The 27,653-nt window shown below is 30.7% G+C and overlaps 2 protein-coding genes across 8 annotated transcripts in view; both read right to left on the bottom strand.

Annotated features, from left to right (window-relative positions):
• Nucleotides 1-27,653, bottom strand: part of LOC127701469 (hemicentin-1-like) — a 105,253-nt gene that overhangs the window by 34,597 nt on the left and 43,003 nt on the right. For 5 of the 7 annotated variants that reach the window (XM_052205336.1, XM_052205335.1, XM_052205337.1 and 2 more), the window contains 9 exons: nt 26,937-27,245; nt 25,915-26,220; nt 24,517-24,825; nt 23,800-24,090; nt 18,537-18,854; nt 17,742-18,059; nt 16,931-17,239; nt 15,664-15,975; nt 13,034-13,342 (listed from right to left, as the gene is read on the bottom strand). In XM_052205336.1, coding sequence (XP_052061296.1) covers nt 13,034-13,342; nt 15,664-15,975; nt 16,931-17,239; nt 17,742-18,059; nt 18,537-18,854; nt 23,800-24,090; nt 24,517-24,825; nt 25,915-26,220; nt 26,937-27,245 — 2,781 coding nt within the window. The remainder of the gene's footprint in view (nt 1-13,033; nt 13,343-15,663; nt 15,976-16,930; nt 17,240-17,741; nt 18,060-18,536; nt 18,855-23,799; nt 24,091-24,516; nt 24,826-25,914; nt 26,221-26,936; nt 27,246-27,653) is intronic. The other 2 variants (XM_052205338.1, XM_052205339.1) reach the window with 2 other exon arrangements.
• Nucleotides 2,807-11,965, bottom strand: LOC127701470 (hemicentin-1-like). Its single transcript, XM_052205342.1, has 11 exons — nt 11,649-11,965; nt 9,589-9,894; nt 9,039-9,344; nt 8,277-8,582; nt 7,552-7,857; nt 6,944-7,249; nt 6,206-6,517; nt 5,429-5,737; nt 4,881-5,186; nt 4,175-4,477; nt 2,807-3,372 (listed from the first exon to the last, which is right to left on the bottom strand). The coding sequence occupies exons 5-11, from the start codon at nt 7,742-7,744 to the stop codon at nt 3,059-3,061; spliced, it is 2,043 nt and encodes a 680-aa protein (XP_052061302.1). The 5' UTR covers nt 7,745-7,857; nt 8,277-8,582; nt 9,039-9,344; nt 9,589-9,894; nt 11,649-11,965; the 3' UTR covers nt 2,807-3,058.

Here is a 27,653-nt window from a genome sequence, read left to right as displayed (position 1 = left end):
ATATGACAGCTTCTTTATTCCTAATAGAAGGTCGGGTCACATGGTACAATTGTAGCATGTTAACAAAAAAATTGAACGCTGTTTTGTGAAGAACACAGTATTCTTGTTTATAAGGAGAACTTGATGAAGAATGTCTTCAAAAGTTATAAACCCTCAAACTTTGGCTAAAATCACAATCGCTATCACAAATTTTGAAAAAATATCTTGCAGGGATTTTTAATAAGTAATTTGAAGGCAAGAAAAAGGGGATCAATTTAATTAAAAAATATTGCACAGAAATAAAATTTTAAAGGAAAACAGCACCATTCCAGAATATTACCTCAAAAACTTTTAATCTGATAAATATCTCTGATAAAATTCATTTTCCAAAATTTTGATTGCAAATCTGTAAATTTCATGATTTTTATTCTGGCCCTTTAAGTAATCCTTCAGGTTTTCTTTTGATAAATTAAGACTGTTATTTTCCACTGTGCTTTCATACACAAAATCACAGATTAACAGTTATACAATCACATGATAAAAAAACAAACACATTGTAAAATCTACTTCATATAAAAGTGTGCTGAAAATCATAAATATAAATATAAGTTCTTCAAGGGGAAAAGATTTACCCCTTAGCGATTATGTATCATTTTTCTACTAATCTACTAAGTTATACATAAAGCATGCATTGAAGCAATGTAAATCAGCCACAATTTTGCAATTAAAGCACTTTGGTCAATGGCATTTGCAAGTATTATTTACTTATTATATATTTCAGATTTTAAGTACTTTTAGTAATTTAAAAAATGAGGTATGGGGATTGCTAATGAGACAACTATCCACAAAAAGCCAAAGGCAAGGATATGAACATCTACAGTTCACCATACTGGCTTCAACAACGAGAAAATCCATACCATGTATTAATCTATAAAAGGACCCTAGATAACCAGATGTAAAACAAATCAAAAGAGAAAAAACCAATAGCCTGATTTATGTTAAAAATAATAAATGAAAAGCAGAAACGGATCTCTATAAATTCTAAAGTTATTGTTACTGTATTTAGTCTATATAGAATTGACTTTTTTAATAAATAATAATTGTTAAGATCAATGTCTCAAGCTGAGTCTTCCTATTAACTTAGTTTCTGGACAAAAACTGCTCCATTCAAAGGATTAACTGTTCAGACCTTCCAGTTTCTTATATTTTAGACACAACGTTCATGTATTAAAATAATCAATTATTGAATGAGATGAAACTGAGCTATCATCAAAACAAGAAAATCCATCAACTAGACCTAAAAAACATTTTCTGCTTCTGATTTTATAGTCAGTGTTAAGCTTCAAATCCGCCATCTTTTAACTCATACAAACCAAAGTATCAGCAAATCAGACCTTCATAAAAACTCAAAGTTTTTAAGTGCAGGTTAACATAGTTAAGATTACCTTTAGTAGGCTTTACCGCATTTTACAAGTTACATAAAAAGACCACTTTCAAAAACTACACAAAAATAAGATTATCCCATTTAAAAATATACTGTGAATAAGTAAACAAGAAGGATAATTCTTACACCAAAGCCAACAACAATTTTACAAGTATGGTAAATATTAATGGCCATTATAAACAAAGTGCTTCAAGTACATACATGAGGTTTTAATATTAATTGGAATTACCAGCAATAAAAATAATATTATTTCTGCATGTTTTACTCATATACAAAAAGTATTGAACTGAACTAAATTTTTGTTTTCAAGACCATCTTTGGTGCTTTTTAAATTTATTAGATATCAAGTTAATAACAAAACCTCATGTGTTGTGGACAGCTTCAAGAAACATGCTATTCATGCCATCTCCACTGTTCCATAAAATTAGGGAACAAATTAACCAAATGTTCTTTGGATGATAAAAATAGAGTAAAATTCAAAAAGGCATTGTTATTTGATCAAATGTTCACAGCTAAAAGCATGTATCTTACACCCTTATAATTAAGTGATGCAGAAAGCATATTGAAATATATATTACCTTTCAAATAGCATTACGCTATAGAAAGAATACAAATAATCATTGACAAGAACAAGCATTACATCATACATATATACTATCAGAAACCTAGATGATACATCATTGTACACAGTATTCATTTTTGACCACCATTATCTACTGGTGATTCATGAATATTCATTTTGTACCTATCTTTATGGATTTCATTGGGTAATGGTGAACCACAAATGAATTGTTGTAACAAAAAACAAATTTCTTATTGGTTGGTATACAAAATTAGTTAAAAGCAAGAAATTATGAATCAACGAAATTACATATTTTCCTCAATCCACAAAGAATGGTACCCATGAAAATAAATGAATCTACAGTATTAAGTATTCAATTGAAAGTCTTTAAATGCAATCAGTTGTATAGTATATATTATTTTTTGATTTATATATTGATGGTATCTTTTTTTAAGTTCAATCAATCTTATGTCTGAGTCCATTAAATCCAAACCATCTAAAACAGCAAAATGAATTATATCAATGTCTTACTGATGGTCTAAATCATCAAATAAATGTACTTGTACATAATTATTCATAAAAGGAATATATTTGACAAGAAGAAGAAAGTCTCTTTCCTCTTGTAAAAGTACTAATATATTTTACATTTATAACAGATTTTTAGAGAAATCAGAACAATATACTCAAGAGTCTGATGGAAGGACCTTATTTTGAAAAGATATTGTAGAGTTGTATACATTTCATGGATTATGATAAAATCATCGTTTTGAATTGATTTTTAATTTTCATTTATAACTACAAATGTACAACAAAATGTACCTGCAAAAAAAATAATTATGAGAGTATTTAATTTACATGATATATAATATATAATCCATGAAAATTGTATTCTACAGACAATAGTAACTTGAGAGTAACATTGACTACAAGTCTGTTAAGATTTAGATTTGGGTGTGACATATATCGTAATTCCAGTGTGTTTAGACATGGCTACTGTTGTGATAATAACGACACACTGAAGTGATATTAGGAGATGAAGGGTTCTAACAGGGATATCATCTACGTTGGAGGATTTACTTACTACCACTGATTATTAAATTAGTCGAGCTGCTTTGTGCTGTTCCTACAGCATTCGTAGCCCAGCAGACATAATCCCCCTCATCATTTGTACCAACATTAGATATAACCAGGGAAGGATTATTAACTGATGATCCGCTATATTTGTTTGTATTGGTCATGTCAATGTTTGTTGAGGTCCCGCCAGCATGGCTTTTTGTCCAGTATACATTAGTGGCAGCAGGACTTCCAGTCACAAGACATGTAAGGGTGGCATTGGTGCCAAAGTCATTCTGGTACTGACTTTGGGGAATAATGACAGTCAATATATCTGTGTGTAAGTAAATAAGTACTTTGTTAGGAGTAATTAAGAGTATTTTGATATATGTGAAGACCTAGCTGCAATTTGTGCCAAAAATTACTTCTCAGCATGATGAGTATTCTTAAAAGAGTATGATTAGCTGGGCATATTTTTGCATATTTGTGATACATTTTTTCTATTTTTGGCGTAGCTACGGAAATCTGAAATTGTATCATCTCAATTATGTCACATTAACAAAGGCAACAAAAACAGGAAGCTTTAACAAAAAAAAAAAAAAAAAAAAAAGATGCATTAGTTTACAAACATTCAAGGTCTAGAAAATCAATACCATACACAATTTCTTGATACTAATACATTGATTTCGTTAGAAACATGCAATAAAGCCAATAATATCTTTTTATTTTATATCTATATTTATCAATCATAATTATTGATCTAATATTTTACAGAGTAATTTGTGGATGAAGTGATCATCCAATTATTACCTGTGTAGAACTGGAATGGACAATTTTAACTGTAGAATGGTTGAAATATAAATTAATGAAGATATTTAACATTTCTATGTATATTTTTTAAATCAATAACCCCAAAATCGAAGTCAATGCCTATGTTATCTAACTAATAAAAAAGTCAGCCATGCATACTGATCAATCATATACTAGTACTGAACTTTTCTATTGACATTCCCTGAACTAGGACAATTTTAAGAAATGAATGGTTAGATAATTAAAAACTTGCAAGTCAAGATAAATCTCAAATTATCAAGCAGCATGCTTTTGTCAAAGAACTCTTTTTTCTTTTGAAAACATACCTCCTAAGACATCCAAAAATGTTTGTGAACTCTGAGATGTTCCTACAGAATTTGTTGCTGAGCAGACATAATTTCCTTCATCAGCGTTTGTAGCACTGAGAACTGTAAGTGATGGATTGCTGACGGTGGATCCACTATACTTATCAGATTTGGATATATCCACACTAACAGGGTTACCATTAACGATTCTATACCATTGTACCGTTGTATGTGTAGGATTGGCTGTTACTGTACACTCCAAAATAACAAAACTTCCATGGTTAACTGTATAGACAGACTGCTTAACTCTTACAACAGGAACACCTGGTAAAAAATTAGTTTTGTTGAAACATTGTTGAATAATCAAATTGGAATCTTCAAAAATAGAGAGGAGACTACTAGGGGCCTTTGTTTTACATCCTTTCTCCTGTCCAGAGAAAACAGTCCAGAGAAAATGTCACTTTTACCATTACAATTACATTTTTTGACTCTTTTAAAGATTTATGCCAGCATTTATCATGTCAAATCTTTGATAACCATTATAATGAGATAAATTAATGTCATTTCTACAGTCTGCACATGATAAGGTAGAATATAATCAGCAAAACAGTAATGCATTATTAGGTCAAAGTTTTTCACATTTATTTTTAATTTACTAGTAAATCAAACCACTTCAAAATAATAGCACAAATGAAAATAATAGTAACCTTACATAAAATCTACATACCTCCAGTGACTTCCAGATTTACTGGCTGACTGTTTGAAGTTCCTTCAGCATTAGTGGCAGTACAAACATATGTGGCTTTGTCACTTTGATCAGCGTTATTAATCGTGAGAGAAGGTGATGTAACGGTAGATCCTCCATACTTCCCATTGCCATTAGACACACTGATATCTGTTGGTACACCCTGGATGTACTTCTTCCATACAACAGCTGTAGCACTAGGTGTTCCGCTCCAGGAACATATCATCTGTATACTGCTCCCCTGCTGGACTGTGTATTTAGCTTGTGGTACACTGACAGTCAGCAAACCTAAACACAGGGCGAAAAATAATTTTGATTTTGGACATAAAAGCAGACAATATAAAATTCTGTGAATCTGTATTCATTCATTACATCATCAATAAAACATTATACAGAACGTCCTGATAATGTTAAAAACATAGCTTCATCTTGTCAGTAACTGTATATCACAATTGTTTATACATAAATACATTAAGTGCGAAAATGTCATGGTTGCAGTAAAAGAAATTCTGACTTTAAATGTTCCTTACCTCCAATGACGTCAAGGAAAACAGAAGCACTTTGACCCGTTCCAAGACTATTGGTTGCTGAACAGACATAGTTCCCTTCATCATTCTTTATATTGGCATTTGTTATGGTTAGAGATGGACTATCTACAGTAGAACCTGAGTATTTGCCATTAGAACTGGCAACATTTATCAGTGTATCCACACCATTTATGGTTTTAGTCCAGATAATGTTGTTAGCTGAAGGAGTAGCAGTGACCTGACACTGAATGGTGATGGTCTCTCCATAAGATACAGTATAGGGAGGGTTTAATATCACTACTGTGGGGATATCTGAAATATAAATATTTTATTAAATAATGAGACTAAATTAATTGGGTATATATATTGACAAATTCTAAATTATTTCCAAACTAATAAATGAAATGGTTTGAAATGATATCTTCATCTACAATTTAACAAAAGTAAAACTTTTTGCAAAGCTTTTTTCGTAGATTCAAATCTCCAAAAAATCAAATCAAATAATATATAGTTGACTTAAATACTGTTTTTAGAATATTCTCATATATCAATTTCATATTTATATTTGTTTAATTTCTGGTTTACATGTGTTATAGGGATACAATTAATCCAGTTCAATAGAATAATCAGTTCTATAATTGAAAAACGAAGTCCCATGCATTCCCTACTGATGTCCTTTAATGAATATTTTACCATCACAACATGTAACTATGTGTTCTTTGGAATTAAATTTGATAGTTTTGTTAACCATATGATGTATATAAGAATATGAATACCTACCTCCAATAACATTAAGATTCGTTGTTTGACTCTGAGCCACACCTGCAGCATTCGTAGCAGTACAAATGTAATTAGCATTGTCTGTTTCCCCAGCATTATGTATGGTTAGTGATGGTGTAGCCACTGTGGCTCCAGAATAATGACCATTACTGCTGGCAACATTTATATCCTGTGTAACACTTCTTCCAACTGTTATCTTTTTCCAAAGAACAGAAGTGGCAGCTGGGGTACCAGTTACTTTACAGACAAGTTGTATGTCCTGACTGGCAGGTACAGAGTATTGGTTAGATGGAATTGAAACGGTAAGTAAACCTACAATGGAACAATCATACAATTAATATATAATGTGTTTTTTATGTTTGGGACTAAGTTTAGATAACTGATCTAATCATTTATATGTATTTGACCATTACAGAAACTTTAAAGAATTAGATACTTTATTGTGCCCTTATAAAATGTTTTTGCTTTTTGACAGATTTTGAGTGGATTTTTAAATTCTTCACTTTTGACCTTCATTTAGTCTTAGACAGTAATCTAGAAGAACAAACATTTTTAGTAAAAAAAAATTCAGATTTAAGATCTTTAAGCATCAAAAGCAACACATGTATACATAATGTTTTCCATACAAATAAATGAAAAAGACAAATGAAAAACAGCATGCTTTTTAAATGCTAATAACATATGGTTGACATTTTTTCTCGTTCGATTATATCAGTTAAATAATATTTATCAACATACCACCAATTACATCCAAGAAACTTGAAAAACTTTGGCCTGTCCCAATAGCATTGGTAGCTGTACATATATAATTTGTCTCATCAGCCGAAACAGCATTGTTTATGACCAAATCGGGTGAGTTCAAAGTAGATCCAGAATATTTCCCACCAGAGTTTGCTATATCTATATTTTGTAGGACTCCTTGGTAAAATCTTTTCCATTGGACAGAAGTATGCAGTGGATTAGCTTGTATAGAACATGGAATTATAACATTCCCGCCAAAATCAACTGAGTATGTACTGGCTGGAATCTGCACAACAGGAACATCTGAGGTAAAAGAAAATATTTGGTTATGGAAAGCATTTTGTCTGTTATAAAAGAACATTACAAAAATAGGAAAAAAGATTAAAAAAAAAATATGGATACAACTTCTCAGCCTTTAACGCTAATTGCTACTGCAAAACTTATGCATTATATGTGCTTAGACATAATCTTACTGAAAAATGTTTTAAATAATAAAGTGAGCACTGGATCGAAAAAAGTTTTTTCACATTTTTTTCAATTTTTTTGAAATTAATCTAATTAATTAACAGTCAAACAGTGAATGAGTAAATGTCAGATTAACTTACTTCCAAATACATTGAGAAAAGATTCTTGGCTGGATGAGGTGCCCACCACGTTTGTAGCTGTACACTGATAGTTTGCTGAATCTGATTTCTGTGCATTATTAATGGTTAAAGCAGGTGTAAGTGTTGACGACCCTGAATACTTTCCTCCACCACTAGCTATGTCTATATCAGTGGTAATGGTATTCTGAATCATTCTCCAGCGGACTTGTGTTGCAGAAGGAAGACCAGATAATATACATGGGATGGTTATAGAGCTGCCGACCTGAACACTGTAGGGGCCTGTTGGAATGGTCACTGTCAGCAAACCTGTAATTACAACAAATTATTCTGTTATCTACAATTAAACAAAAGATAAATGATTCTTATATGTACTTAAACATCAGGAATTAGTCCCCCTCCCTTGAAATTCTCAGAGTTTCCCTATAATACCTCTCTTTAATTGTCACCATTCTTAATCAATTTGTCACCATTCTTAATCAATTTTCATTTTATTTGAATTCCACTTCAGATAAATCAAAAAGGTTATAAATAAAGGCTTCAAATATTGCAAATTTCAGCTTCTTATCTAAGACTGATATTTTATGACTTTCCATTCTACAAAAGCTTTTTAAGAGTATGAACATTATTTTCACCATGGCAATCAAATTATCATGTTTATATTGGAAAATTTGAACATTTCACAACCTCTCTAAAAATGCAATTGTAATAAGTTACAAAAATTATACCTCCGACAACATCCAGAACTGATGATGAACTGTTCCCAATCCCAATACTGTTAGCAGCACTACACACGTAACTCGCCTCATCATCCAGATTAGCACTGTTAATAACTAATGATGGAGAACTCACTGTAGCACCACTATATTTCCCTTGAGAGGCTGCAATGTTGATATTAGTTGCTGTTCCACTTTTAGTTTTTATCCATGTCACGACTGTATGAAGTGGTACAGCTGTTACAATACAATCTAAAGTGATTGAGGTACCATAATTTGCAGAGTAAGAATCTTGTAATATCTGTACCTGAGGAACAGCTAAAAATTAAAACAGTATCACAATTATATATTTGGTACATGGATTTGATGCATGAACCTTTTTTAACAAAAAGTTATATATTTGGTACATTGATTCTATGAACTTTTTTTTAACAAACAGGTTAATAAATTTTTGTTGTTTTGTCAAATTTAAGAAAAAAATTGAGAGTGTATTTTGTACCCAAAACTCCATCAGAATTTAGATAAAAAAGTAACAATATTTGTTAAAGCTTTGTTGCATATGAACCTCTAGCAATGTAAAAATTCTCGCTACTTTTTGAAATTTTTTCCTGTGTTCTGAGAATAGCTAAGTCATGTTTTTCATGCTGGATTTTGTGCAAATTTAGCTATAATTCTTAGGTCAAATAAATCCTAATGCACTTGTCCTTTGCCATCAATAACAGTATCATTTTCACAATATTGGTTTTGTCAATAATACATATAAAAAAATCTTACTTCCTGTCACATCTAGAGATGTTCTATCACTGTATGCCCGTCCTGCTGCATTAGTCGCTGTACAGATATATTCAGCCTTGTCATCATTGATAGCGTTCGTGATTGTTAGTGAAGGGCTGGACACAGAGGCACCAACATATTTTCCGTTACTTCCACCAACATTAATATCCACTGGTACATTATTTGTCACTTTCTGCCATGTGATGAAACTGGCTGATGGGATACCAGACCATGAACAACCTAATGTGGCTGTGTTACCAAGGAGAACAGAATAAGACGTCTGAAGAACAGTCACAGTTAACAGACCTAGAAAAACCAAATTATTTCCCTCATTAACCTCTGTACATTGTTTGTTATTGTTGACATCCATAAAGTTTTTCATTTGACATTGTTATCTTTATGTTTCCTACCTTATAAATTCCTTTATTTCAAACTATGGCAATAAAACTAAAGCTATTTCAGTTATCTTTTTTCCCTGTAAATTACACTTTTCCTTCCATTTGAAGTTGATCTTAAGTGAAATAAAATGAATTTATATATTTTTCTTTACCTCCAGCTACATTTAAAACAGTCCCAGAACTGGATCCCAGTCCAATGCTGTTGGCAGCACTACAAACATATGTAGCTTCATCATTCTGAACAACTGATTTTATCGTTAGTGAAGGTAAACCTATTTGGGATCCAGAATATTTTGCAGTATTAGACAGATCGACGTTTTCTGTACTGCCACCTGGTGGTGTTTTAGTCCAACTGACAGTGGTGTATACAGGATTAGCCACTACTGTACAGACCAATATGATAGAGCTGCCATAGTCAACACTATAGCTCGGTGCACCTATCGTAACAACTGGCTTACCTGAAAAATTCAAATCAACCAATCAAAATGCATGTCTAGATATAATCTTGGAGTAAACTGGCAACTCATCTCACAAAATTCACACTGATTTAATTAATTTTTAGTAAAATATCATTTACTGGATTCTTGCTACTAAAGAAATGCATTTTTGTTTTCTTTAACAATAACTAACAATTTTTACATTAAATCTCCTTGACACATTATATCAAAATCTAACCATAGCATTATTAAAAGTAAATTAGTTTTAATTTCTTTAAATATTTTGTCAATAAATATATAATAGCTTAACTTTTATGTCATTAATCTTTAAAAATCCTTCTTAAACAAATAGAATACAATTTTTTATATTTGAATTTAAAAGTATATAAGATATTTCTATGAATGCACTAAAATCTGAAACATGAGCGACAATAAACTATCCAGTATTAAACAAGACTATTTCTTGTATTGCATTTATTATACCTTTCCAAATACATTAATTGGTAAGCAAGAAGTAACAAATAAAGACAACAAAGCAAGAGGTATATAAAATGAGAAAATACAGAAGAGGATAAAATTTCAACGCATACTCATGATATTAACCCGTTAGAGGAAACCCTTGTCAAGATTTATAAAACTATCTGGTGTTACATTTCTATTTTGTTTATATTAAACTTTTTTTATCCAATTTGTTGAAACAGAGTTATTTGCATCCCATTCTGGATGCCTTTATGGGAAAAACACTAAAATGCTAATGTAACAATCCCTCTCAATCTAAAGAAATAAGTTAATTGGTGATAGATTTACTTAGTAGAATCTCATACATTGTTCAGGAATAGCAATGACAAGAAGAATTCACACGTTTTCATGCTACTAAGCACACCCCCACTCAATATTCAAAGTTACGGATAAAACAGGAAGCAGGTATCTGGCAGATGAGATAAGCGCTCACATGTTACAATTTGTCAATGTCAAGCTGCTGACCAAATATGAAATTATTCTGTTCACAGTTTCTTCAAAAAGTGTGATGGTAATATTTGTTAAACGAACAGACAGACAGACAAAGTGATTGCATTATAGCCCCACTCCTAGAATGGAGATATAATAAAGAAGGGATATGTGTTGGATTTTAAAATCACACCATTAAATAATACAGAATAGTAAAATCTCTTTAAGGTTGTTCTTCATCTAAAGTTTGAAATGTTTCTGAATTCTTATGGTTATAAAAATAAATAATTCATATTCTCTGCCCATTAAAGTATCATAGCCTAACCCACGATCTGCGATCCCTTAAGAAGATGTTAATATTGTAGAATGATCTCAAGTTGTTGTTATTCTATGGAAAAAAAACTCCATTTTTTGATATTTTTTTTTATATTGAAGATGTTAGCAAAAAATCTTAAAGCAGTTAATTAGATAAAAAATTAATTCTAAAAACTTTAAATTAAAAAGAAAATTAAAAAAGAAAGAAAGAAAGAAAGACCAAGAAGAAATAAGCGGTTAGCTTTAAAGAATTATTATAAAACCAGCTACAGAAGATGCTTCCTTTAAAAAAAAGTCAATCTACACAAAAAAGGAAAGAAAGTAAGCCATGCAAATGAAAATTATGAGAAAATTCATGAAATGACCAAATAAAGTTGTTATTTCAAAAGATAAAATTGAAGCAAAATAAATGAAAGATGCATGCATTATATTCAACAGCTAAAGTATATGCAGTTGAAAATAAAGAGCAAACACACATGCACATCATAAAAAGCAACGAATAAAACTCTTACCAATTGTAATTTAAATCCATAACAATACTCTGAGGGACCAACTGTATACTGGTAAAAGCCTACTAAAAACTTCACTAAAATTATCATTCATATATCATGCTATATAATATATAAATGTACAATTATGATATAAAAGTAGAGTATCATCTAACAATGTCATATATAATTCAATGAAAGTACATATGTATCAACTAAGTTTACAGATTGTTTGCAATAATAAGTGTGCATGACTAACATTATATTCTAAAATCATGCTAGTACATGTATTAAGGAAAACGAAACAATGTTAATGTTTAAAGTTAATGGAACAAACAAAGTCTCAACCCAAAGCAAAAAAAAGAGGATAAGGAAATATGAAAAAATGAATTGCAACCTTGCAGCTGCCTATATACAAAGCATGCTTGTGTTGTAATACTTCATTCATTTGTACCTGAAAATTTCTAAAATACATAACAAACTAAAGGTTTAACAATAAAACATCTGAAAGCAACATTGTCGTAAGCACTTAGGATTCATTTGATGTGATTCTGAATCGTGTGGAAAGCAGATTTGAGCGATCTATCTATAAAAAAGCAAAAAAATGTCAAAAAATATGCAATGCTTCAAAAAAGAAATTATATATATATTTTTTCTCTGTTGAAGCATCGTGTGTAATATGAATATAAATTTCATAAAAGAATACAACATCCAAATATGGATATAGCTTAAGAATAGACTTCACATTCATTTAAGCACTTTATACAGCTGGTGTCAATATTACCTCGTCAATTCTGGGGAACAGGTGCAAATTGATAGTGCATTGCAAAGCTGCTTTTTTCTAAACTATCAATTGTCCATTGCTAATTTCATGACAGAGCTAAATAATTGGGTAGCATTTGAAATATAATATCTAAATTAAATAATATATGTGATTTGCAACTTTAAGAAACAGTTTAACTGTTCTTAAAATTGTAATTTATCTTGTATAAAGAGCTTATTACAATACCCTTCTTCATGTTGGACTCATTTACAAAACTTGTAATATCCAAATTCAATATTGTTATTTACTGATCTGAAGCAATCATAGAATCTTATGTTTTATTCTGTCATTCGCAGTGATGACCTTTTATAACAAAATAAATTAAGATATTATGATTCATAAACGAGTCCTTAATGTAACTGGTATTATGATACAAACACTAAAGTTTACATTGTAAAATCCAATTAAAACTCAGTATTCTGCATGGTCCTGTCGTAATAAATATTCCTATAAATGTATTTAAAAAATAAGGTTGGAACCTAGATCTACCAGCTTGCTACAAATAATACCTTCTAACATATCATATCAAATAAACTATTTTTAAATATACAAGGAGCATAATCATGCTTTTTGATGTAATACTCACTGCCGGTGACATCAAGATTTGTCACGATGCTGTTGGAATCTCCTGCAGCATTGACGCCATGACATCTGTAATTTCCTTCATCACTGAACTGAGCAGATGTTATTACTAATGTTGGGCTGTTCAAAGTTCCTCCACTGTATCGGTTGTTACCACTTATGTCTAAGTTGGAAAATGATCCACCACCAGTTTGTTGTTTCATCCAGTAAACATTCGTAGCTGAAGGTGACCCTGACACGGTACAAGTGATGCTGATCTGGTTACCAAGTAAAACGGAGTATGTGGATGATGGGATGGTAACAGTCAATGCACCTATTTAAAAAGATAAAAAAATGTCTTTTAAAAATATTGTTAATTAATATCACAGCATCATCAAACACTTATTTAATTGTCAGAAAATCTAAATTCTAGGAAGTATTTTACATAATTTATCAAATAAAATAAAAGATAATAAATCCATGACAAAATAATATTGTATCATACATATCACAATACAAACCAAACTATAAATTGAATTCAATAAAATGTTCCACAAATTAAAAAAGTTAAAACAATATTTTGATACTGGATGATCTTACCTTCCATAACATGTACGAATACAATCAATATTTTTGTTATTATTTGACAAATGATTACTTCTGATTATATAGAATATTCATAATGGTATTCACTTGGTCAATGAATAGTAATACCTAGTGGTAGAGTTAAAATGTCATTGACACATGCACGAGAACTGCATTAATTGTAAAATTTCTATTATTCAGCCATTGCTACACAAGTATAATATGTAATGATTAAACAGTGTAAATTCACCATGTAAAATGTATTTTCAGACTTATTACAGGTTATTGCTTTTGAAGTTTTTATATCTTCAAGTAATGCCTTATAAACAGTTGCAACAGGAACACATGATATAGCTGTCCACAAACCAGTGACACTTCAAACATTTGAAGTTTATATATCAAAACTAAGCATTGCCTTAAAAGTGAGCTCAGCAGTTAATTAAATGAATTTTCAAAACAAAAATGTTCTTTTAGAAAAGATATCAAGACCTTGATTCAAATTTCAAAATTGTCCAATTAAAAACATTAAAAAAATCAAGTAAATAAAAGCTTGGATGACATTATCAAACTTCAACATGCTAATATTTTATTCCCGGTTAATCCATGAGATTGTTAACATTGTAAAGGCATTATCACATATACAGCACTAGTTTTAACTAACTTTTCAAATATCTTAACAACAATTTTACACACACATTGCTGTATGAGCTCACTTTGTACCCATTGTTTTGGCACACTTGGTATTAATCCTGAAGCATATTAATTATGTCAATGATTATATCTGTTGGAATCAGACTTTGGCCGAAACAATTAAATCAATAGAGGTACCAAAAAGAAAATACTTTCAGTCCCCAAGAAACAAAGACATGGCGTGTATTATTTTTTGGCATCATACCCAACTTTACTTAACGGTGTGATAGCTAAATTTAAAGTTATACGAAATCTAAAAGAAAGTAATCTTTTAAGAACCCATTGCTTGGTCAGAGCAATCTTTTAAAAGAACAATCTTTCAGTTATAATAGACAAACAAATACAAATTTGTAAATGCACTAGGTTCTGTTGATATCTATTGCAATTTATTAAAACTATGAAATGAAAATGATGAAATGACTGAACACATAATTTATGATGAAATCCAACCCCAAAAAAACATCATTCAAATCAAACATTATGTATAAAATATATATATATATATACATACATGTGTTCCACAAAACACACTGATTCCCGTTGACATTCATGTTTTTAAACACAAGTTAAATAAGTGATTTGATATCGATGAAGATGGGGTTACATGATTCATCTTAAAAAAAATCTGAGATTTTCACTAATTTATTTCTGATCATGTAGCAACATGGTTATTTTGTAAGCAAGTCATACCACACTGAATGACTTACTAGCATATATGTTTAACTCATACGCAGGACTATAGCCGTTACCAAGGATATTAGACGCGATGCATACGTAGCTGCCAGAATCTGTAAATTCCGCGTTGTTTATAGTCAGACCAGGATGGGCTAATGTTGAGCCGCTATATTTGTTGTTACTGATTGCCACATTTAATTGTGTCGTGACACCATATCTAGTTTTTTGCCAGACAACAGAAGATAAAAGTGGATAGTATGGTGTTGATATCCAGCAATCTATATTTAAATTTCTGGTTCCATACAGAACAAAGTCATCACTTCTACTAAGCCAAACAACTGGCACATCTATTAAATAATTTGACATCAATTTATTGTTCTGTAGAGTGCTTTCCTATTTTTCATGACATTTTAATCTTTTTTTTCAATATGTTTTATTTTTAATATCTCGATTCGCCAATTTATGAAAGGTAGTTTTTTTAAAGTAGAAAAAGAAACTTAAAGGTTTAATGTTAAAATATTAAATATTAAGTTATTTTTTTCATTTTTAAGAGGCAATTAAAATATATATATTTGTGTTACTCCTCAAACTGTTATAAAAGCCAGATAGTTCTTATGTATCGTTTAGAGAGATGTTTATATCTTATTGATTTCAATGACCATGTTAGTGTTAACAAAGCAACGCCACTTTCACCTCATCACCTACCGCCAGCGATACCCAAAGCAACGGTGGAACTTTGGCCGGTACCAACTGCATTTCGAGCAAAACATTGATAAGTTCCGGCATCTTGGAATATGGCATTGTTTATTGTCAACGATGGGTTATTTACAGTGGAACCACTGTATTTCCCAGCACTGGTGGAAATAACTATTTGTGTTGTTATCTGATTGCTGTTTGTAAACTGCCAAACGATTTCAGTCACTACAGGATTTTGTGACATAATAGAACAGACTAGCGTAACAGATGCATCAAAAACAACAGTCTCTGTAGTCTTGCTAAGTTGTACAACTGGTATATCTATTTTTAAGAACAATATACTCTTCATGTATATGTGTTTTGCACAAGTATTTAAAATCGGCAAATCAAACATTTATCTATAAATTATGGGAAAATAAGAAAAGAAAAAAAGAACTAAAGTGAGACCAGCATGCAACTCTTTAATAAGCATGTCAATAAATGAAAAGCCTGCATCAAAATCAAGATTGGACGTATTATTGTCTTGGAATAAACGTATTATGGACATAGCAATAATGTTAGAATCAGATCGTTATATTTCAAAATAGCAAAGATTTTCCCTGAAGTTTGACCCTAAAAAATAACTTTAAGGTTTACTTTTCAGACATTTGTCCTGTTTTTACTGGTTAACCCTTTACCCCTAAATAATTGTCAATGTTAGCTGGTAAATCTCACAGAAAAAGGCAATAAGGGGATACTTCAGGAGTCTAAAGCTCAATACCTAAAACTTATCTTAAATTCATGAAATTTTTTATGTCACTCATTTTCCTAGCCATTTATAACTCAATCAACAAACATTGCACCTAATTTGATGAAAAATATCCAAACAAGATTATTCTTTGGAATTTTATAGAAAAAAATGTGTAACTGTAGTTAATACAAACACTTATAAACATCAAAATTAAAAGAAAAAAAGACAAATCATTTTCTTAAGTACATCAAATGGTAAATTTAAACAAATATTCACCAAACATTGTCTTCTCAAAAATCTGAACACAATGGTTTAAAGCCTAGTGTTACTATGTAAAGAATTTTTTCCAGCTTAAATCTTAAGGAATCTTAAGGAACAACTATCTTTTATTTCTTTCTCATCTCATACTTCCTGTTTGATTAAAGAATACTGACATATAAGTATTTCAACTTTGTTGCATACAACTTATTTTCTCCATATAACTTCTTCAAGTATGCTTGTAGGAAAAAAATATATGGGAAGCCAAATAAGTATAAACCAACTTACCTCCGATTATGTTCAACTGAGTATTACTACTCTGAGCACTATCAACTTGATTCTCAGCTTCACATTTATAAAATCCAGCATCCAGGTTGTTGGCATTGAGAATGGTGAGAGCTGGGTTGTTTAAAGTACCACCACTATACTGGGAAGGATCTCCAATATTGATAGTAGTAGGCTGGTTATTGCTGCCAGTATAATACCATGTCACTCTAAAATGAGCTGGGTTAGCACCAACAATGGTACAAGGGATTGTTGCATCATTTCCATATATAACATTGTAGGCACTTTGTGGTATTGATACTTGTGGTGCACCTAAAATAGAGGAAGATATTTTCATGAATTGTTGAACATATTTTCACATAATAATAATGGTCATAAATTTAACATTTAATACAATTAAAAAAATTCATTCTGATCAAAATCATACAATTGTGATAACAAAATTGCACAAGATGAAAAGTAGAAAAATAGATTGGCTCACAAATTCATACCCCAACTAACCCATTATCAATGTCTATGTTTTTCTATGTGAGTTCCCCAAAATCATGTAGATCAAATAATAAAATAGTGCACCATGGTATACTGTAAGAAAGATTCCATGAGGTTTCTCTGAAATCCAGTCAGTGATGTAGGTATAGATGCAAGATGCCCATCCCTTTCTCCAGATATAGCAACGACTATATTTTGCTATATGAAACCTCTTAAAACTTTGGATCAATAAATATATATAATAAGAGCTCAATACCATTAAGTACTTTTAAAAATTCTTTCGCTACACCTAGTCCTTACTGATCAAAAGGTAATTAAAACTTACTGCCAATAACATCAACTCTAGCATTATTGCTGGTTCCTGTACCAACAGCATTGGTAGCGAAACATACATAATTTGAATCATCATTGAAGTCGACATTGTTGATGGTCAAATGTGGTGCTGTCAATGAATTGACAATAGAATATTTATTATTGCTGTTTTGTGCATCTATTGCTGTAGATGTCTGACCATCTAAGGAAACTTTTCTCCATCCAACAGAAGTGGCTGAAGGGGATGCCGACACACTACACTGGACTGTTACTGAAGAAGCACCATAGTTTGCAAACTGTGTTGATGGACTTGCTGTGATACTTGCTAATTCTGAAAACAAAAATAATAATATATAGAGTTCATTAGCAACACACTATCTGTGTTTAAGAAAATGTTTCACAGCACTAACCAGTTTAAAGACAATTTTTCTAATACCTTTGAATATGAATGTCAGAGTCACAAAATGAAATTTCAATTGGCACAACACATTTTTGAAAGTTACCTTCATTAGGTACATACAACAGAAAAAGTTAAATTTAGTTTTTTGTAATTGGTACAGGCTATCTAAATGTTGCAGCAAGGAACAAGCTTTTTAGTTAATTTTTGAAGATCTTTCAGCAACTGTCAAGATAAAGAACAGTAAAAAAAAAGGCTTCCGAAGGAAGGCCAGAATTACTCACATGGATTTATTTTACCTACAATTACTAATTGCATCTAGGGTCAATAAATGATAACCAAAAAGCTTCTAAAGTGTTTTTGAATGTTACAATAAATAAAAGCAATATCATCTTAATTAATAATACATACGTCCAGTAACAATAAGTCTTGCAGCTGAACTTGTTCGCAGCCCTGCGGTATTTTGTGCATTACACACATAATTTGCATCATCAGATTGCTGAATATTCTTTATTGTCAAAGATGGATTCTGAGCATTTTCCTGAACTGTATATTTATTATTGTTGGTGCCTCGGTTGATGTTCTCTGATGATCCACCACTTGTTGGGGTCTTAGTCCAATACCAATTAGTAGCTGTTGGATTACCAGTAATCTGGCATGTTATCACATACGTACCAGTTCCAAGAACAGCATTGCCAGATGATGGACTGACGGTAAGTGACAAGTATTCTGTAAAAAAAAATCAAACACACCCCTTAATATTTCTTCACCTACATATCAATCATCTCAGATAAAAATTTCAATTCAATAAGAGAATTTTTTTTGAAAAATCCTTACCTTTAATATTGTAAGAAATATTAATGGCTTTATTTGATTAATTCCAATATTTAAAAATCTGAAGACATACCATGCAATTTTAACAATTATCTCATAATTATCAAGTCAAATAAAATATCCTATATGGTTCTGGTGACCTAACTTTTCCTTATTCCTTAACCATTACCTTAACATTTTTTTTTTTCACCATTTTTTAAAAGCATGGGTTTAATAATAATACCACCAATATTGACTAAAAAATAAAATTAAATGAAAAAAGACCCTCAGTTTTTTTAATTTTAGCAAGTAACCAGAACCAAAATCTGTATTTCATATGGCCTAATAAATTTTGCTTTATTAATTAGAACTAAACAGTTAAAATCAGTTCATCCAAAACTCATTCTATAAATAAAGTTATCCTTATTGGACGCATGTGTACAAAATATATATCTTGTTGTAATATAGAATACAACATATCATTTATACAGATATAAACAAAGTATTCATTCTGAATTAATAAAACTGAAGTATAGGACCATTGTAGTGTGATATTAGTAGAAGAAAAAAATCTCTACCTTAGATTGAAGAGATTTCATATTTCAATGAAAAAATAATATAATGTAGGAAAACTTCAAAAAAAAAACCAGATTTTCTTTTCAATTAATTTTGTAAAACAAGAAGAAAAAAAGTTAAATCTAGTAACTCCTATTCTGCTAAATATTAACTTGAAGATATAAAATTTCTCAAACAAGTTATTCCTCCTTGTTTGAAACTACTCTAACTAGTTCTACCAATGGGTGACAATGGAGAACTTATCTGTAGGTTTATTTCTTCGATGTCAACATTTCTCAACAATTCTTGTATTCAATCTCTAAAAACTGAGACAGTTAAAAGCATTCCAGGTGATTACAATATATATATATATCATTAAATCAGCTCACAATTAATAAATATATATGTACAGGTATAAATATATACAGAGACACACAAAAGCATATATACTCAGGAAATTATATAATTATATACAAATTAAATTTTATTACTACATATACATGTACCATACAAACAGAGATATTTATATTAATCTATATCAATTATTAATGCAGGAAAAATCCTGATTTCCGTCTATAATTCAACATAAAAATACAATCTTCATCATGCTGCATGCAAAGTGATGTTTTTCATCATCCTTTTTTTTTAATTTTTTTTTGTCTTATTAGGTTGTTGTTCCATTGACATATATACCCCATATCTCTTAGAATCCTTAAAAAATCACTCAAAACAAACATAGACTTTGCTTAAACTATAAATCTGTCAAGTCTATGAAAAATTGATATTAGTACTGAATAAGCTTTTGGCAATGGACTTTCAAATGTCTTTTCTTTTTATTACAAGGGGTGTATACGCTTATTGTCATCATAATAAGTAACAAACAAAAAAGCAAAGCTGTGTGAAAAAAAGTATTGTGATAACATAAAATTCTTTTCCACCTAAAGTAACAATTTGGCAACTTATTTTTTTAATTCTCTCAATTTCTATATTATGGTAGCATTCCTTTAAAATGTGTTAACAATTGTGGAAGTCTTTGTTGTATAAAAATCTGTTTACTGACAAAGCAAACTTAAAAGACCTGTGGAAAAAGCTTTAAAATCATGGTGAACTCAGTGTTTGAACTTAACACATAGTGAGAAACTCCTCTAATTTCATATGTTCCTACAATTTTCTTTGCAAAAATTCTTTATCCATTTGAATACCAGAAAAGCAATAATTAAAAACCTTTACAAAACATGCTTGCTACAACACACTAGGATTGTAAAACCTTGATCATGCCATCATGCATATACACACGATCTGATGACAAAATGGAGTCCCTGAAACAAAAATTACAAAAGAACAAAAATATTTGACACAAAAAATATTGCATTTAAAGCTGATATATTTTACCATGAATTTAGGTATGGACCTATTTCAAATACACACTGGAGGAAATACAACCAAGGTTTCCAAGAATCATGTATTTCTTACCTTTCGTGTGTAATTTACATATATAATTTATTTCTGTACACATAAGGTGGGATAATTTTATTTTTTGTGGTAGGAGAAATCTTTGATTTTATTTTACGGTGTCTAAATTTTGCCTACAAAGGATCTTTTTAAATAAAATAAATGTTAGGCATGCAGTTGCATTATTAAAGTTTAAAAATTATACATATGCCAGTAACTGAAATGAAGCACAAACCATCAAACTTTGTAAACAACAGAAGGGATGCGAGTTAGGACAAAATCTTTATGCATTTTATTACTTGTACATTTTTTCATTAAATATCAACACTAAATATTTCAATTTTAAGAATGACCATCATCTGAATCACAACTATGAATGATACAGCGTGAATCATTAACTTTTATCTGTAAGGATTTTTTTCTCGAATTTTTAAATAAGAGCCTAATTTAACCTAGAGCAAAAAAAGTCATTGGAATTTCAATGTATTATGCTGAAACTATTAATTTATAAATCAGATGATTATTTGCAAAGCAGTATTTCCATTTCTTTTTTTTTTTACGGTGGCAGGCTGATTTAATAAAGTATATAGCAAGGTGTGCATCATTAGCAAAGCTTTTATTAATCACTTTTATAATTGACAAAAAAGTAGAAGGAAAAATTGTGAAGTAGAAGGTGATTTAACCATTTACTTGTTCTAAGAAACACCGAAAAGCATTAAATTTTTTTCAAAAATATTGATTTATATTTATAGTAACTGTTTCAAAAGCAAAGTTTTTTTTTCTTTTTGTCATATTTTAACATCATTTATTTAACAAGGCATTACAACTTGGGAAACATTTTTTTTTTTTTTTATTTCTTCATATATTATTTATCTTGAGAGATACTCAACTCCAGTTTCTTTGTTAAATCAAACTGTTATTTTAAATGTTTATACAAGCATAATTAATCCAAGAAGTAAATATGGAAAATATTCAACTCTTGGCCTAACAAAAGTGATAATTAACTCATGCGCTAAGATTTTATTTTCTTTCTTTGTTTGAGCAGGAGATTTTATTTCTTGTACACAGATGTATGCTTTAATACAGCAAAATAAAGCATTTAAAAAAGTGAAAACCATCTACCATAAAAAATTGGAAGTTTTGCCCTTTGAGCACTAATTTTGTTTAAAAAGATATCTTCTACATTAAACAGTGTATCTGACATTCTGTGCTCTGTCTCTCATGACAAACATGTCTGACTAAAAACTCTCCTTGATATTACACAAGGGAATTCTCTATGATAAACATTAGTCTTTTTTAAAATACTGTAGCTTATGACATTCCCAAATGAACCAATAATGCATTGTTATATAAGATAGTAAAGAACAGATCAATAGCCCCAGCCCCTTCTTTTCTTTGATGGCTGAAAACCTGAGTTTTTGGAACATCTGATATATGACTACTAAGCCCTCCTTTTTTTAAATCCTGGATCTGCCAATTAATTAACTCCAACTTGTCAAGCGGTCACTTTTTTAAAGAAAGATTGGGTTGTTTTATGTGCCATTGTTGTTTCGAAATAACTGTATGGAAAGGAATTACCCCAAAAACATTTTAACATTTTTTCAGAGAGTATTTTATCTATTTGGAAGTGACAAAATGGTTATGTGAGTTGTAGCAATATCCTAGAATGTGAAATACATGTTTAAAAGTGCAGAATGTCAGATAAGCTGATTTTACAATTTTCACTACATTTGATTTATGCATACATATGTGCAACTACCTTCTACAATGGTATGTATATTACAGTATCAGTACAAACACTTGTGTATTAGTGTCACAAAGTCAGTTATTATAACCTTAATTGTATATTATGTTCACTTTGGACATGAATAAAATTATGACAAAATATTATAAAATTAGTAAATCATAATAGCATTGGCTTAAAATAAATATATGAAATTTTGTTGGTGTAAGTCACATGTGTTTTGATTCGACTGGAAGAGAGAAAAATAATAAATTTTTTAATACAAAGGTTGAATACATTGTTCTATGCAAGCTGCAGTAAGCTGAAATCTTCAGCTATCATGAAAGCTTATTCTTTTAATAAAACAATGTATACAAGCTGGTTCCAGCAGTTACTAAATATATATAAATACTAAAAGGAATTTTAATTCAATAGAAATACAGTCAAAATCGTCTCTTCAGAATCCTCGACGGAATTTTTATTTGAATGATTAGGAAACTGTTTGATCCAAAACTGACTGTATTATAATGTATGAAAACATAGCTTATCCTTGTTATAACAACATTTTATATTTCAAGATAACTTCCCCGCCAAAAGAACATAACACATATACCTAACTTCTATCAAATTTAATCAGGTCAGTAACTATTTGGTGACACCAATAAACAGATTAATGAATGTGTTAAAAAACAACAACTGTTTTATTTGAACCGAAAGACCATACTTTTGTCTTAAGCCAGAAGACTGTAAGTAAAAGTTAATCGTTTTAAACAAACAAAAAAGTGTTGTTAAGAACACATTCTATAACTGTTTTGTTATACCTTTTAACTAAAGAAAAACAGCATTTGTGCAAGTGAGCATACATTCCAACCAAACATAAAGGAGGAAGGCAAAACAGTCAAACAAAAATTGTTTTTCCGTGCAATTTTCTTTTCTTCACAAAAAATGTAGAGATATTTTATGAAAAAAACATTCCAAAAAATCCTCATTTTAAATGTTTAGATATTGGTAGGGAATAAGGTGGTATATAAAGGTATAACAATAAATAATCGTTGACCATAAAGGTAGGTTACTAAAGTCAGATAATTCTATCGGCTGGATGGACACTACAGCAGGCATGGTAGTACATACCGATATAGGTCAACACAGATGTAGAGCTAGACTGGCTTCCCACAGCATTAGTTGCTATACAGACATAGGAACCAGCATCAGTTGTCTCGAAATTAGTAACCGTCAGTGATGGGTTCCCTGGAGTACCGCCAGAATATTTTGTTGGATTTCCTGCCACATTAACAGATTGACCATCTTTTGTCCATGCTACATTGGTAACAGATGGATTTCCACTTACACTACATGTAATAATTTGACTGTTTCCTCTGATAACCTCAGCATTTGCCGGAGATATGGTAACGGTCAACAATTCTAAAATAGAAAAACGATCAAAGTCTCAAATATTTGTGAATCATCAATATAGAATATTTACAGTGTAGTTGCAATTACATGAAGGTTGTTAATTTTGCTGGAAAATAAATAAAACCCCAAATCTGAAAAAAATTGAAAAAAAAATTTCCCACTATTCCATTATAGCAAGTGCACAACTCCAATTTTCTTCTTCTTGTGAAGTTTCAGGAATCTGGTTTGAAAACTATAGTAGTTGATTACACATATTAAATCTCAATTTTCCCCGCCCGTAATCACATACTATAACCTGGTTTAGGACTTTGTCAAACCCCTCTAAATATACACACAATAAGAATGGCAGTGAGTAAATATTTCATCCAATAATATACATTCTAATTGCTAATCTTGATTCTATTAAAGTTGAAGATAAAAATTTAAAGAACTCACCACCAGTGACAGTAAGCCTTGAACGTGTACTGGTTTGTGTTCCTGCAACATTTGTGGCTCTACAGTAATAATCTTGTTCATCATCTTCCACAATACTATTGATAGTTAAATGTGGAGCAGTGGCAGAATTAACAATGGTGTATTTGCTTCCAGAAGAGACTGTTGTTTCTGTACTACCAGAGATTGGTTTCTTTACCCAAGTCCATGATGTAGCCTGGGGAGTGCCAGTTATAGTACACTGTACAGTGTAGGAAGAATCACCATAAACAGCAGTACCATCTGAAGGACTCACTGATACTGTTAATTGCTCTGCAAGAGAAAAACAAATCTTTTCTTTCTAACTGCAATGTATCAAAAGTATTTCAAACTATAAAATTCAGTGTCAAAAAGAAGAGTTTAAAAGTGATTTGTTAATCTCTGCAAAGTTAAATGTGATAAAATTACCACTGACAAAAAATATGATATCATCTGCTATGTTCATGTTATGGTGGGTGTCTTAAAAATCATATAATCATATATATATACATATAAGTCTAGAGATTTGCACAACGATACTAATATAAGATGGTATTATACGAAGATGTTGTTATTAAATCGTGTTGACAAATATTTCGGCTTAACTTATAGCATTCTTCAGTGTCAATAATTTTAACAACATCTTCGTATAATACCATCTTATATTATTATCGTTGTGCAAATCTCTAGACTTATATAATTTTTTCCTTATATGCACAGTATCGTCTATTCTAGACGATCCAGTACATATATATAAGAAGATGTGGTATGATTGCCAATTAGACAACTCTCCACTAGAGACCTAATGACCTAGCTATAAGCAACTATAGGGCACAGTATGGCTTCAACAATGAGCAAAGCCCATACCTAAAGTAAGCTATAAAAGGTCCTGATATATGATTCTTTTGAATGCAACTATAGGTCACTGTACATGCTGTACAGCATTCAACAATGAGCAAAATCCATACTGTAAAGTATGCTTTAAAAATGACCCTGTTTTATGTTTGTTGTGAATTTAAACAATGTACCAGGGTAGGTTAAAAACCTTGTGCACATTTTTCTCTCATCTATATTTTTTATTGTTCTGACAATGAAATTTATTTATAAGATTTAAAAAAACTAAGCTACTTTCTAACCTAATTATACAATTAACTTTTGAAATTTATGTCTAGTCATGCAATAAATTATCCGTAATAGGTGTGGTCATATCATACAGTGACATATTTCCAGGATTTTTAAAGTTCAAAATTTAAAGCAAAACAATGAAAATATTTAGAATTTTTTCTTAAAAACACATTTAAACAGCATTTATTTCTAACTGAAGTGTCTAGCAACAGAGAACACGAATAAACATTCAGAAAAATAATTGTTCAAAATACTCACGAATGAATCTTAGAACAGAATTTGTACTGGACTGTGTTCCAACAGCATTTGTAGCAGAACATACATAGGTACCACCATCAGATGATTGGAAGTTTAGTACTGTTAATGAAGGATTCTGGGTATTACCACCAGAATATTTGGCAGTATTGCCTAAGCTTAATGTTTGTTGTTGATTAGATCCACTTGGTGTGAAACGCCATGATATTGATGTGGCGGTGGGATTTCCAGTAACAATACATGTGATTAACTGAGACTGTCCCTGAAGGACGTCAGCATTAGCTGGGGAAATAGCAACACTTAGAAGATCTGAAAAGATAATGAAAATATGTCATTGTTTAAATTCTACTCAATAGAAAATGAAATACAAAAACACATCAGTACCCAGACTTATAATTTGGTAGTCCAGATAAGCGTTTCTTCTACTTAAAACTTATCAGTGGCACTCAAATCAAATATAAAGAGCACTCAAAACCAAAAATTTGGAAAAGTTGTGGCAAATACGGCCATGGCAATCTTTGCCTAAGGATAGTCTAAAGTGTCGTGTGGGGGCATGGAAGGCATTTATAGACCATTACCATCCATAATATTAAGTTTTCCTCTTTTTTATAATTCTTACAAAATTATATGGGAGATGCAACCACCAATAATTAATTAATTTCAGTGCCACCCATCACCCCAAATATGTTCAAATCTTGGGAAACAGCCCAACAAAAACAGTGTCTGTTAGGCAATGTCAGGGCTTACAGCATAGATATGCAGAAAATTCAGGCAAACAGTCAATGCTGGACCTTTAAAAAATGTATTGCACAAAAGGCTCTTAAGAATCAGGAGAGCTAAAAAGGCAATGGTTAAAGATTAGATAGGATGAAATAAAACATTTGTTACTAATGATTTACAACAACTGAAATATCACATAAAAAAGCATTTTAAAATATAGTTAACAAAATTTTTGAAATAATGAGTTATTCATCTTTTGTAAAAACAATTTCTTTTTTGCTAAAACAATAACTTAAAGGTCTTACCACCCGTGACAGTTAGTCTTGCACGTGTACTGGTTTGTGATCCTGCAACATTTGTGGCTCCACAGAAATAATCTTGTTCATCATCCTCCACAATATTATTAATGGTTAAATGTGGAGCAGTGGCAGAATTAACAATGGTGTATTTGCTTCCAGCTGATAGTGGTGTTAATGATCCACCACCTGTTGGTCTCCTTGACCAAGTCCATGATGTAGCCTGAGGAGTTCCTGTTATAGTACACTGTATGGTGTATGATGCAGTTCCATATACTGCAGTACCATCTGAAGGACTCACTGCTATAGATAGTTGCTCTGCAAGAGAGAAAAAAATGGACATATAATACTTTCATCTAAATTGCAACTCTACATTCATTCTGGTGTGTATAATTTCCTCCATATAAAAAGGCCTCATATTAGTGTGTTTGTTCCATCGGGAATAAAACCCTTTGAAAAAGAAGTATTGACATTTCTTAAATAGCGAATTAAATAAAAAAGGACAGAGTACACTGCCAGGAAAGAATTGTTGTTACAAAATGACATTATAATCAACAACTTACAAAAATCTGCATTTTAATTATGCAGTTATACAGTTTATCAATTTTTTTCATTTCATGTTTATCAATTCATGTCTGATTATAAAAAAATATACAATTACATGTTGATTTCATGTTATGTCTATTTAAAAGATTGTCTTGTATTATAATTATACATTGCCATTTT

Source organism: Mytilus californianus, unplaced genomic scaffold (assembly GCF_021869535.1).
Source record: "Mytilus californianus isolate M0D057914Y unplaced genomic scaffold, xbMytCali1.0.p SCAF_5, whole genome shotgun sequence".
NCBI classification, from domain to species: domain Eukaryota; kingdom Metazoa; phylum Mollusca; class Bivalvia; order Mytilida; family Mytilidae; genus Mytilus; species Mytilus californianus.
Note: the sequence above shows the minus strand (reverse complement) of the source record. Positions and strands in the feature narration are given on the sequence as shown.

What these genes read in the sequence shown, in the direction of transcription:
- LOC127701470 (XM_052205342.1), bottom strand. Translation starts at nt 7,744, where the DNA reads ATGATTCAGAATACCATTACCACTGATATAGACATAGCTAGTGGTGGA. An exon ending in TTTCTTGGATGTAATTGGTG is followed by an intron (nt 6,518 to 6,943) that starts GTATGTTGATAA and finishes GTTCCATTGTAG; the next exon opens with GTTTACTTACCGTTTCAATT. An exon ending in ATTTTTGGATGTCTTAGGAG is followed by an intron (nt 3,373 to 4,174) that starts GTATGTTTTCAA and finishes ACTTACACACAG; the next exon opens with ATATATTGACTGTCATTATT.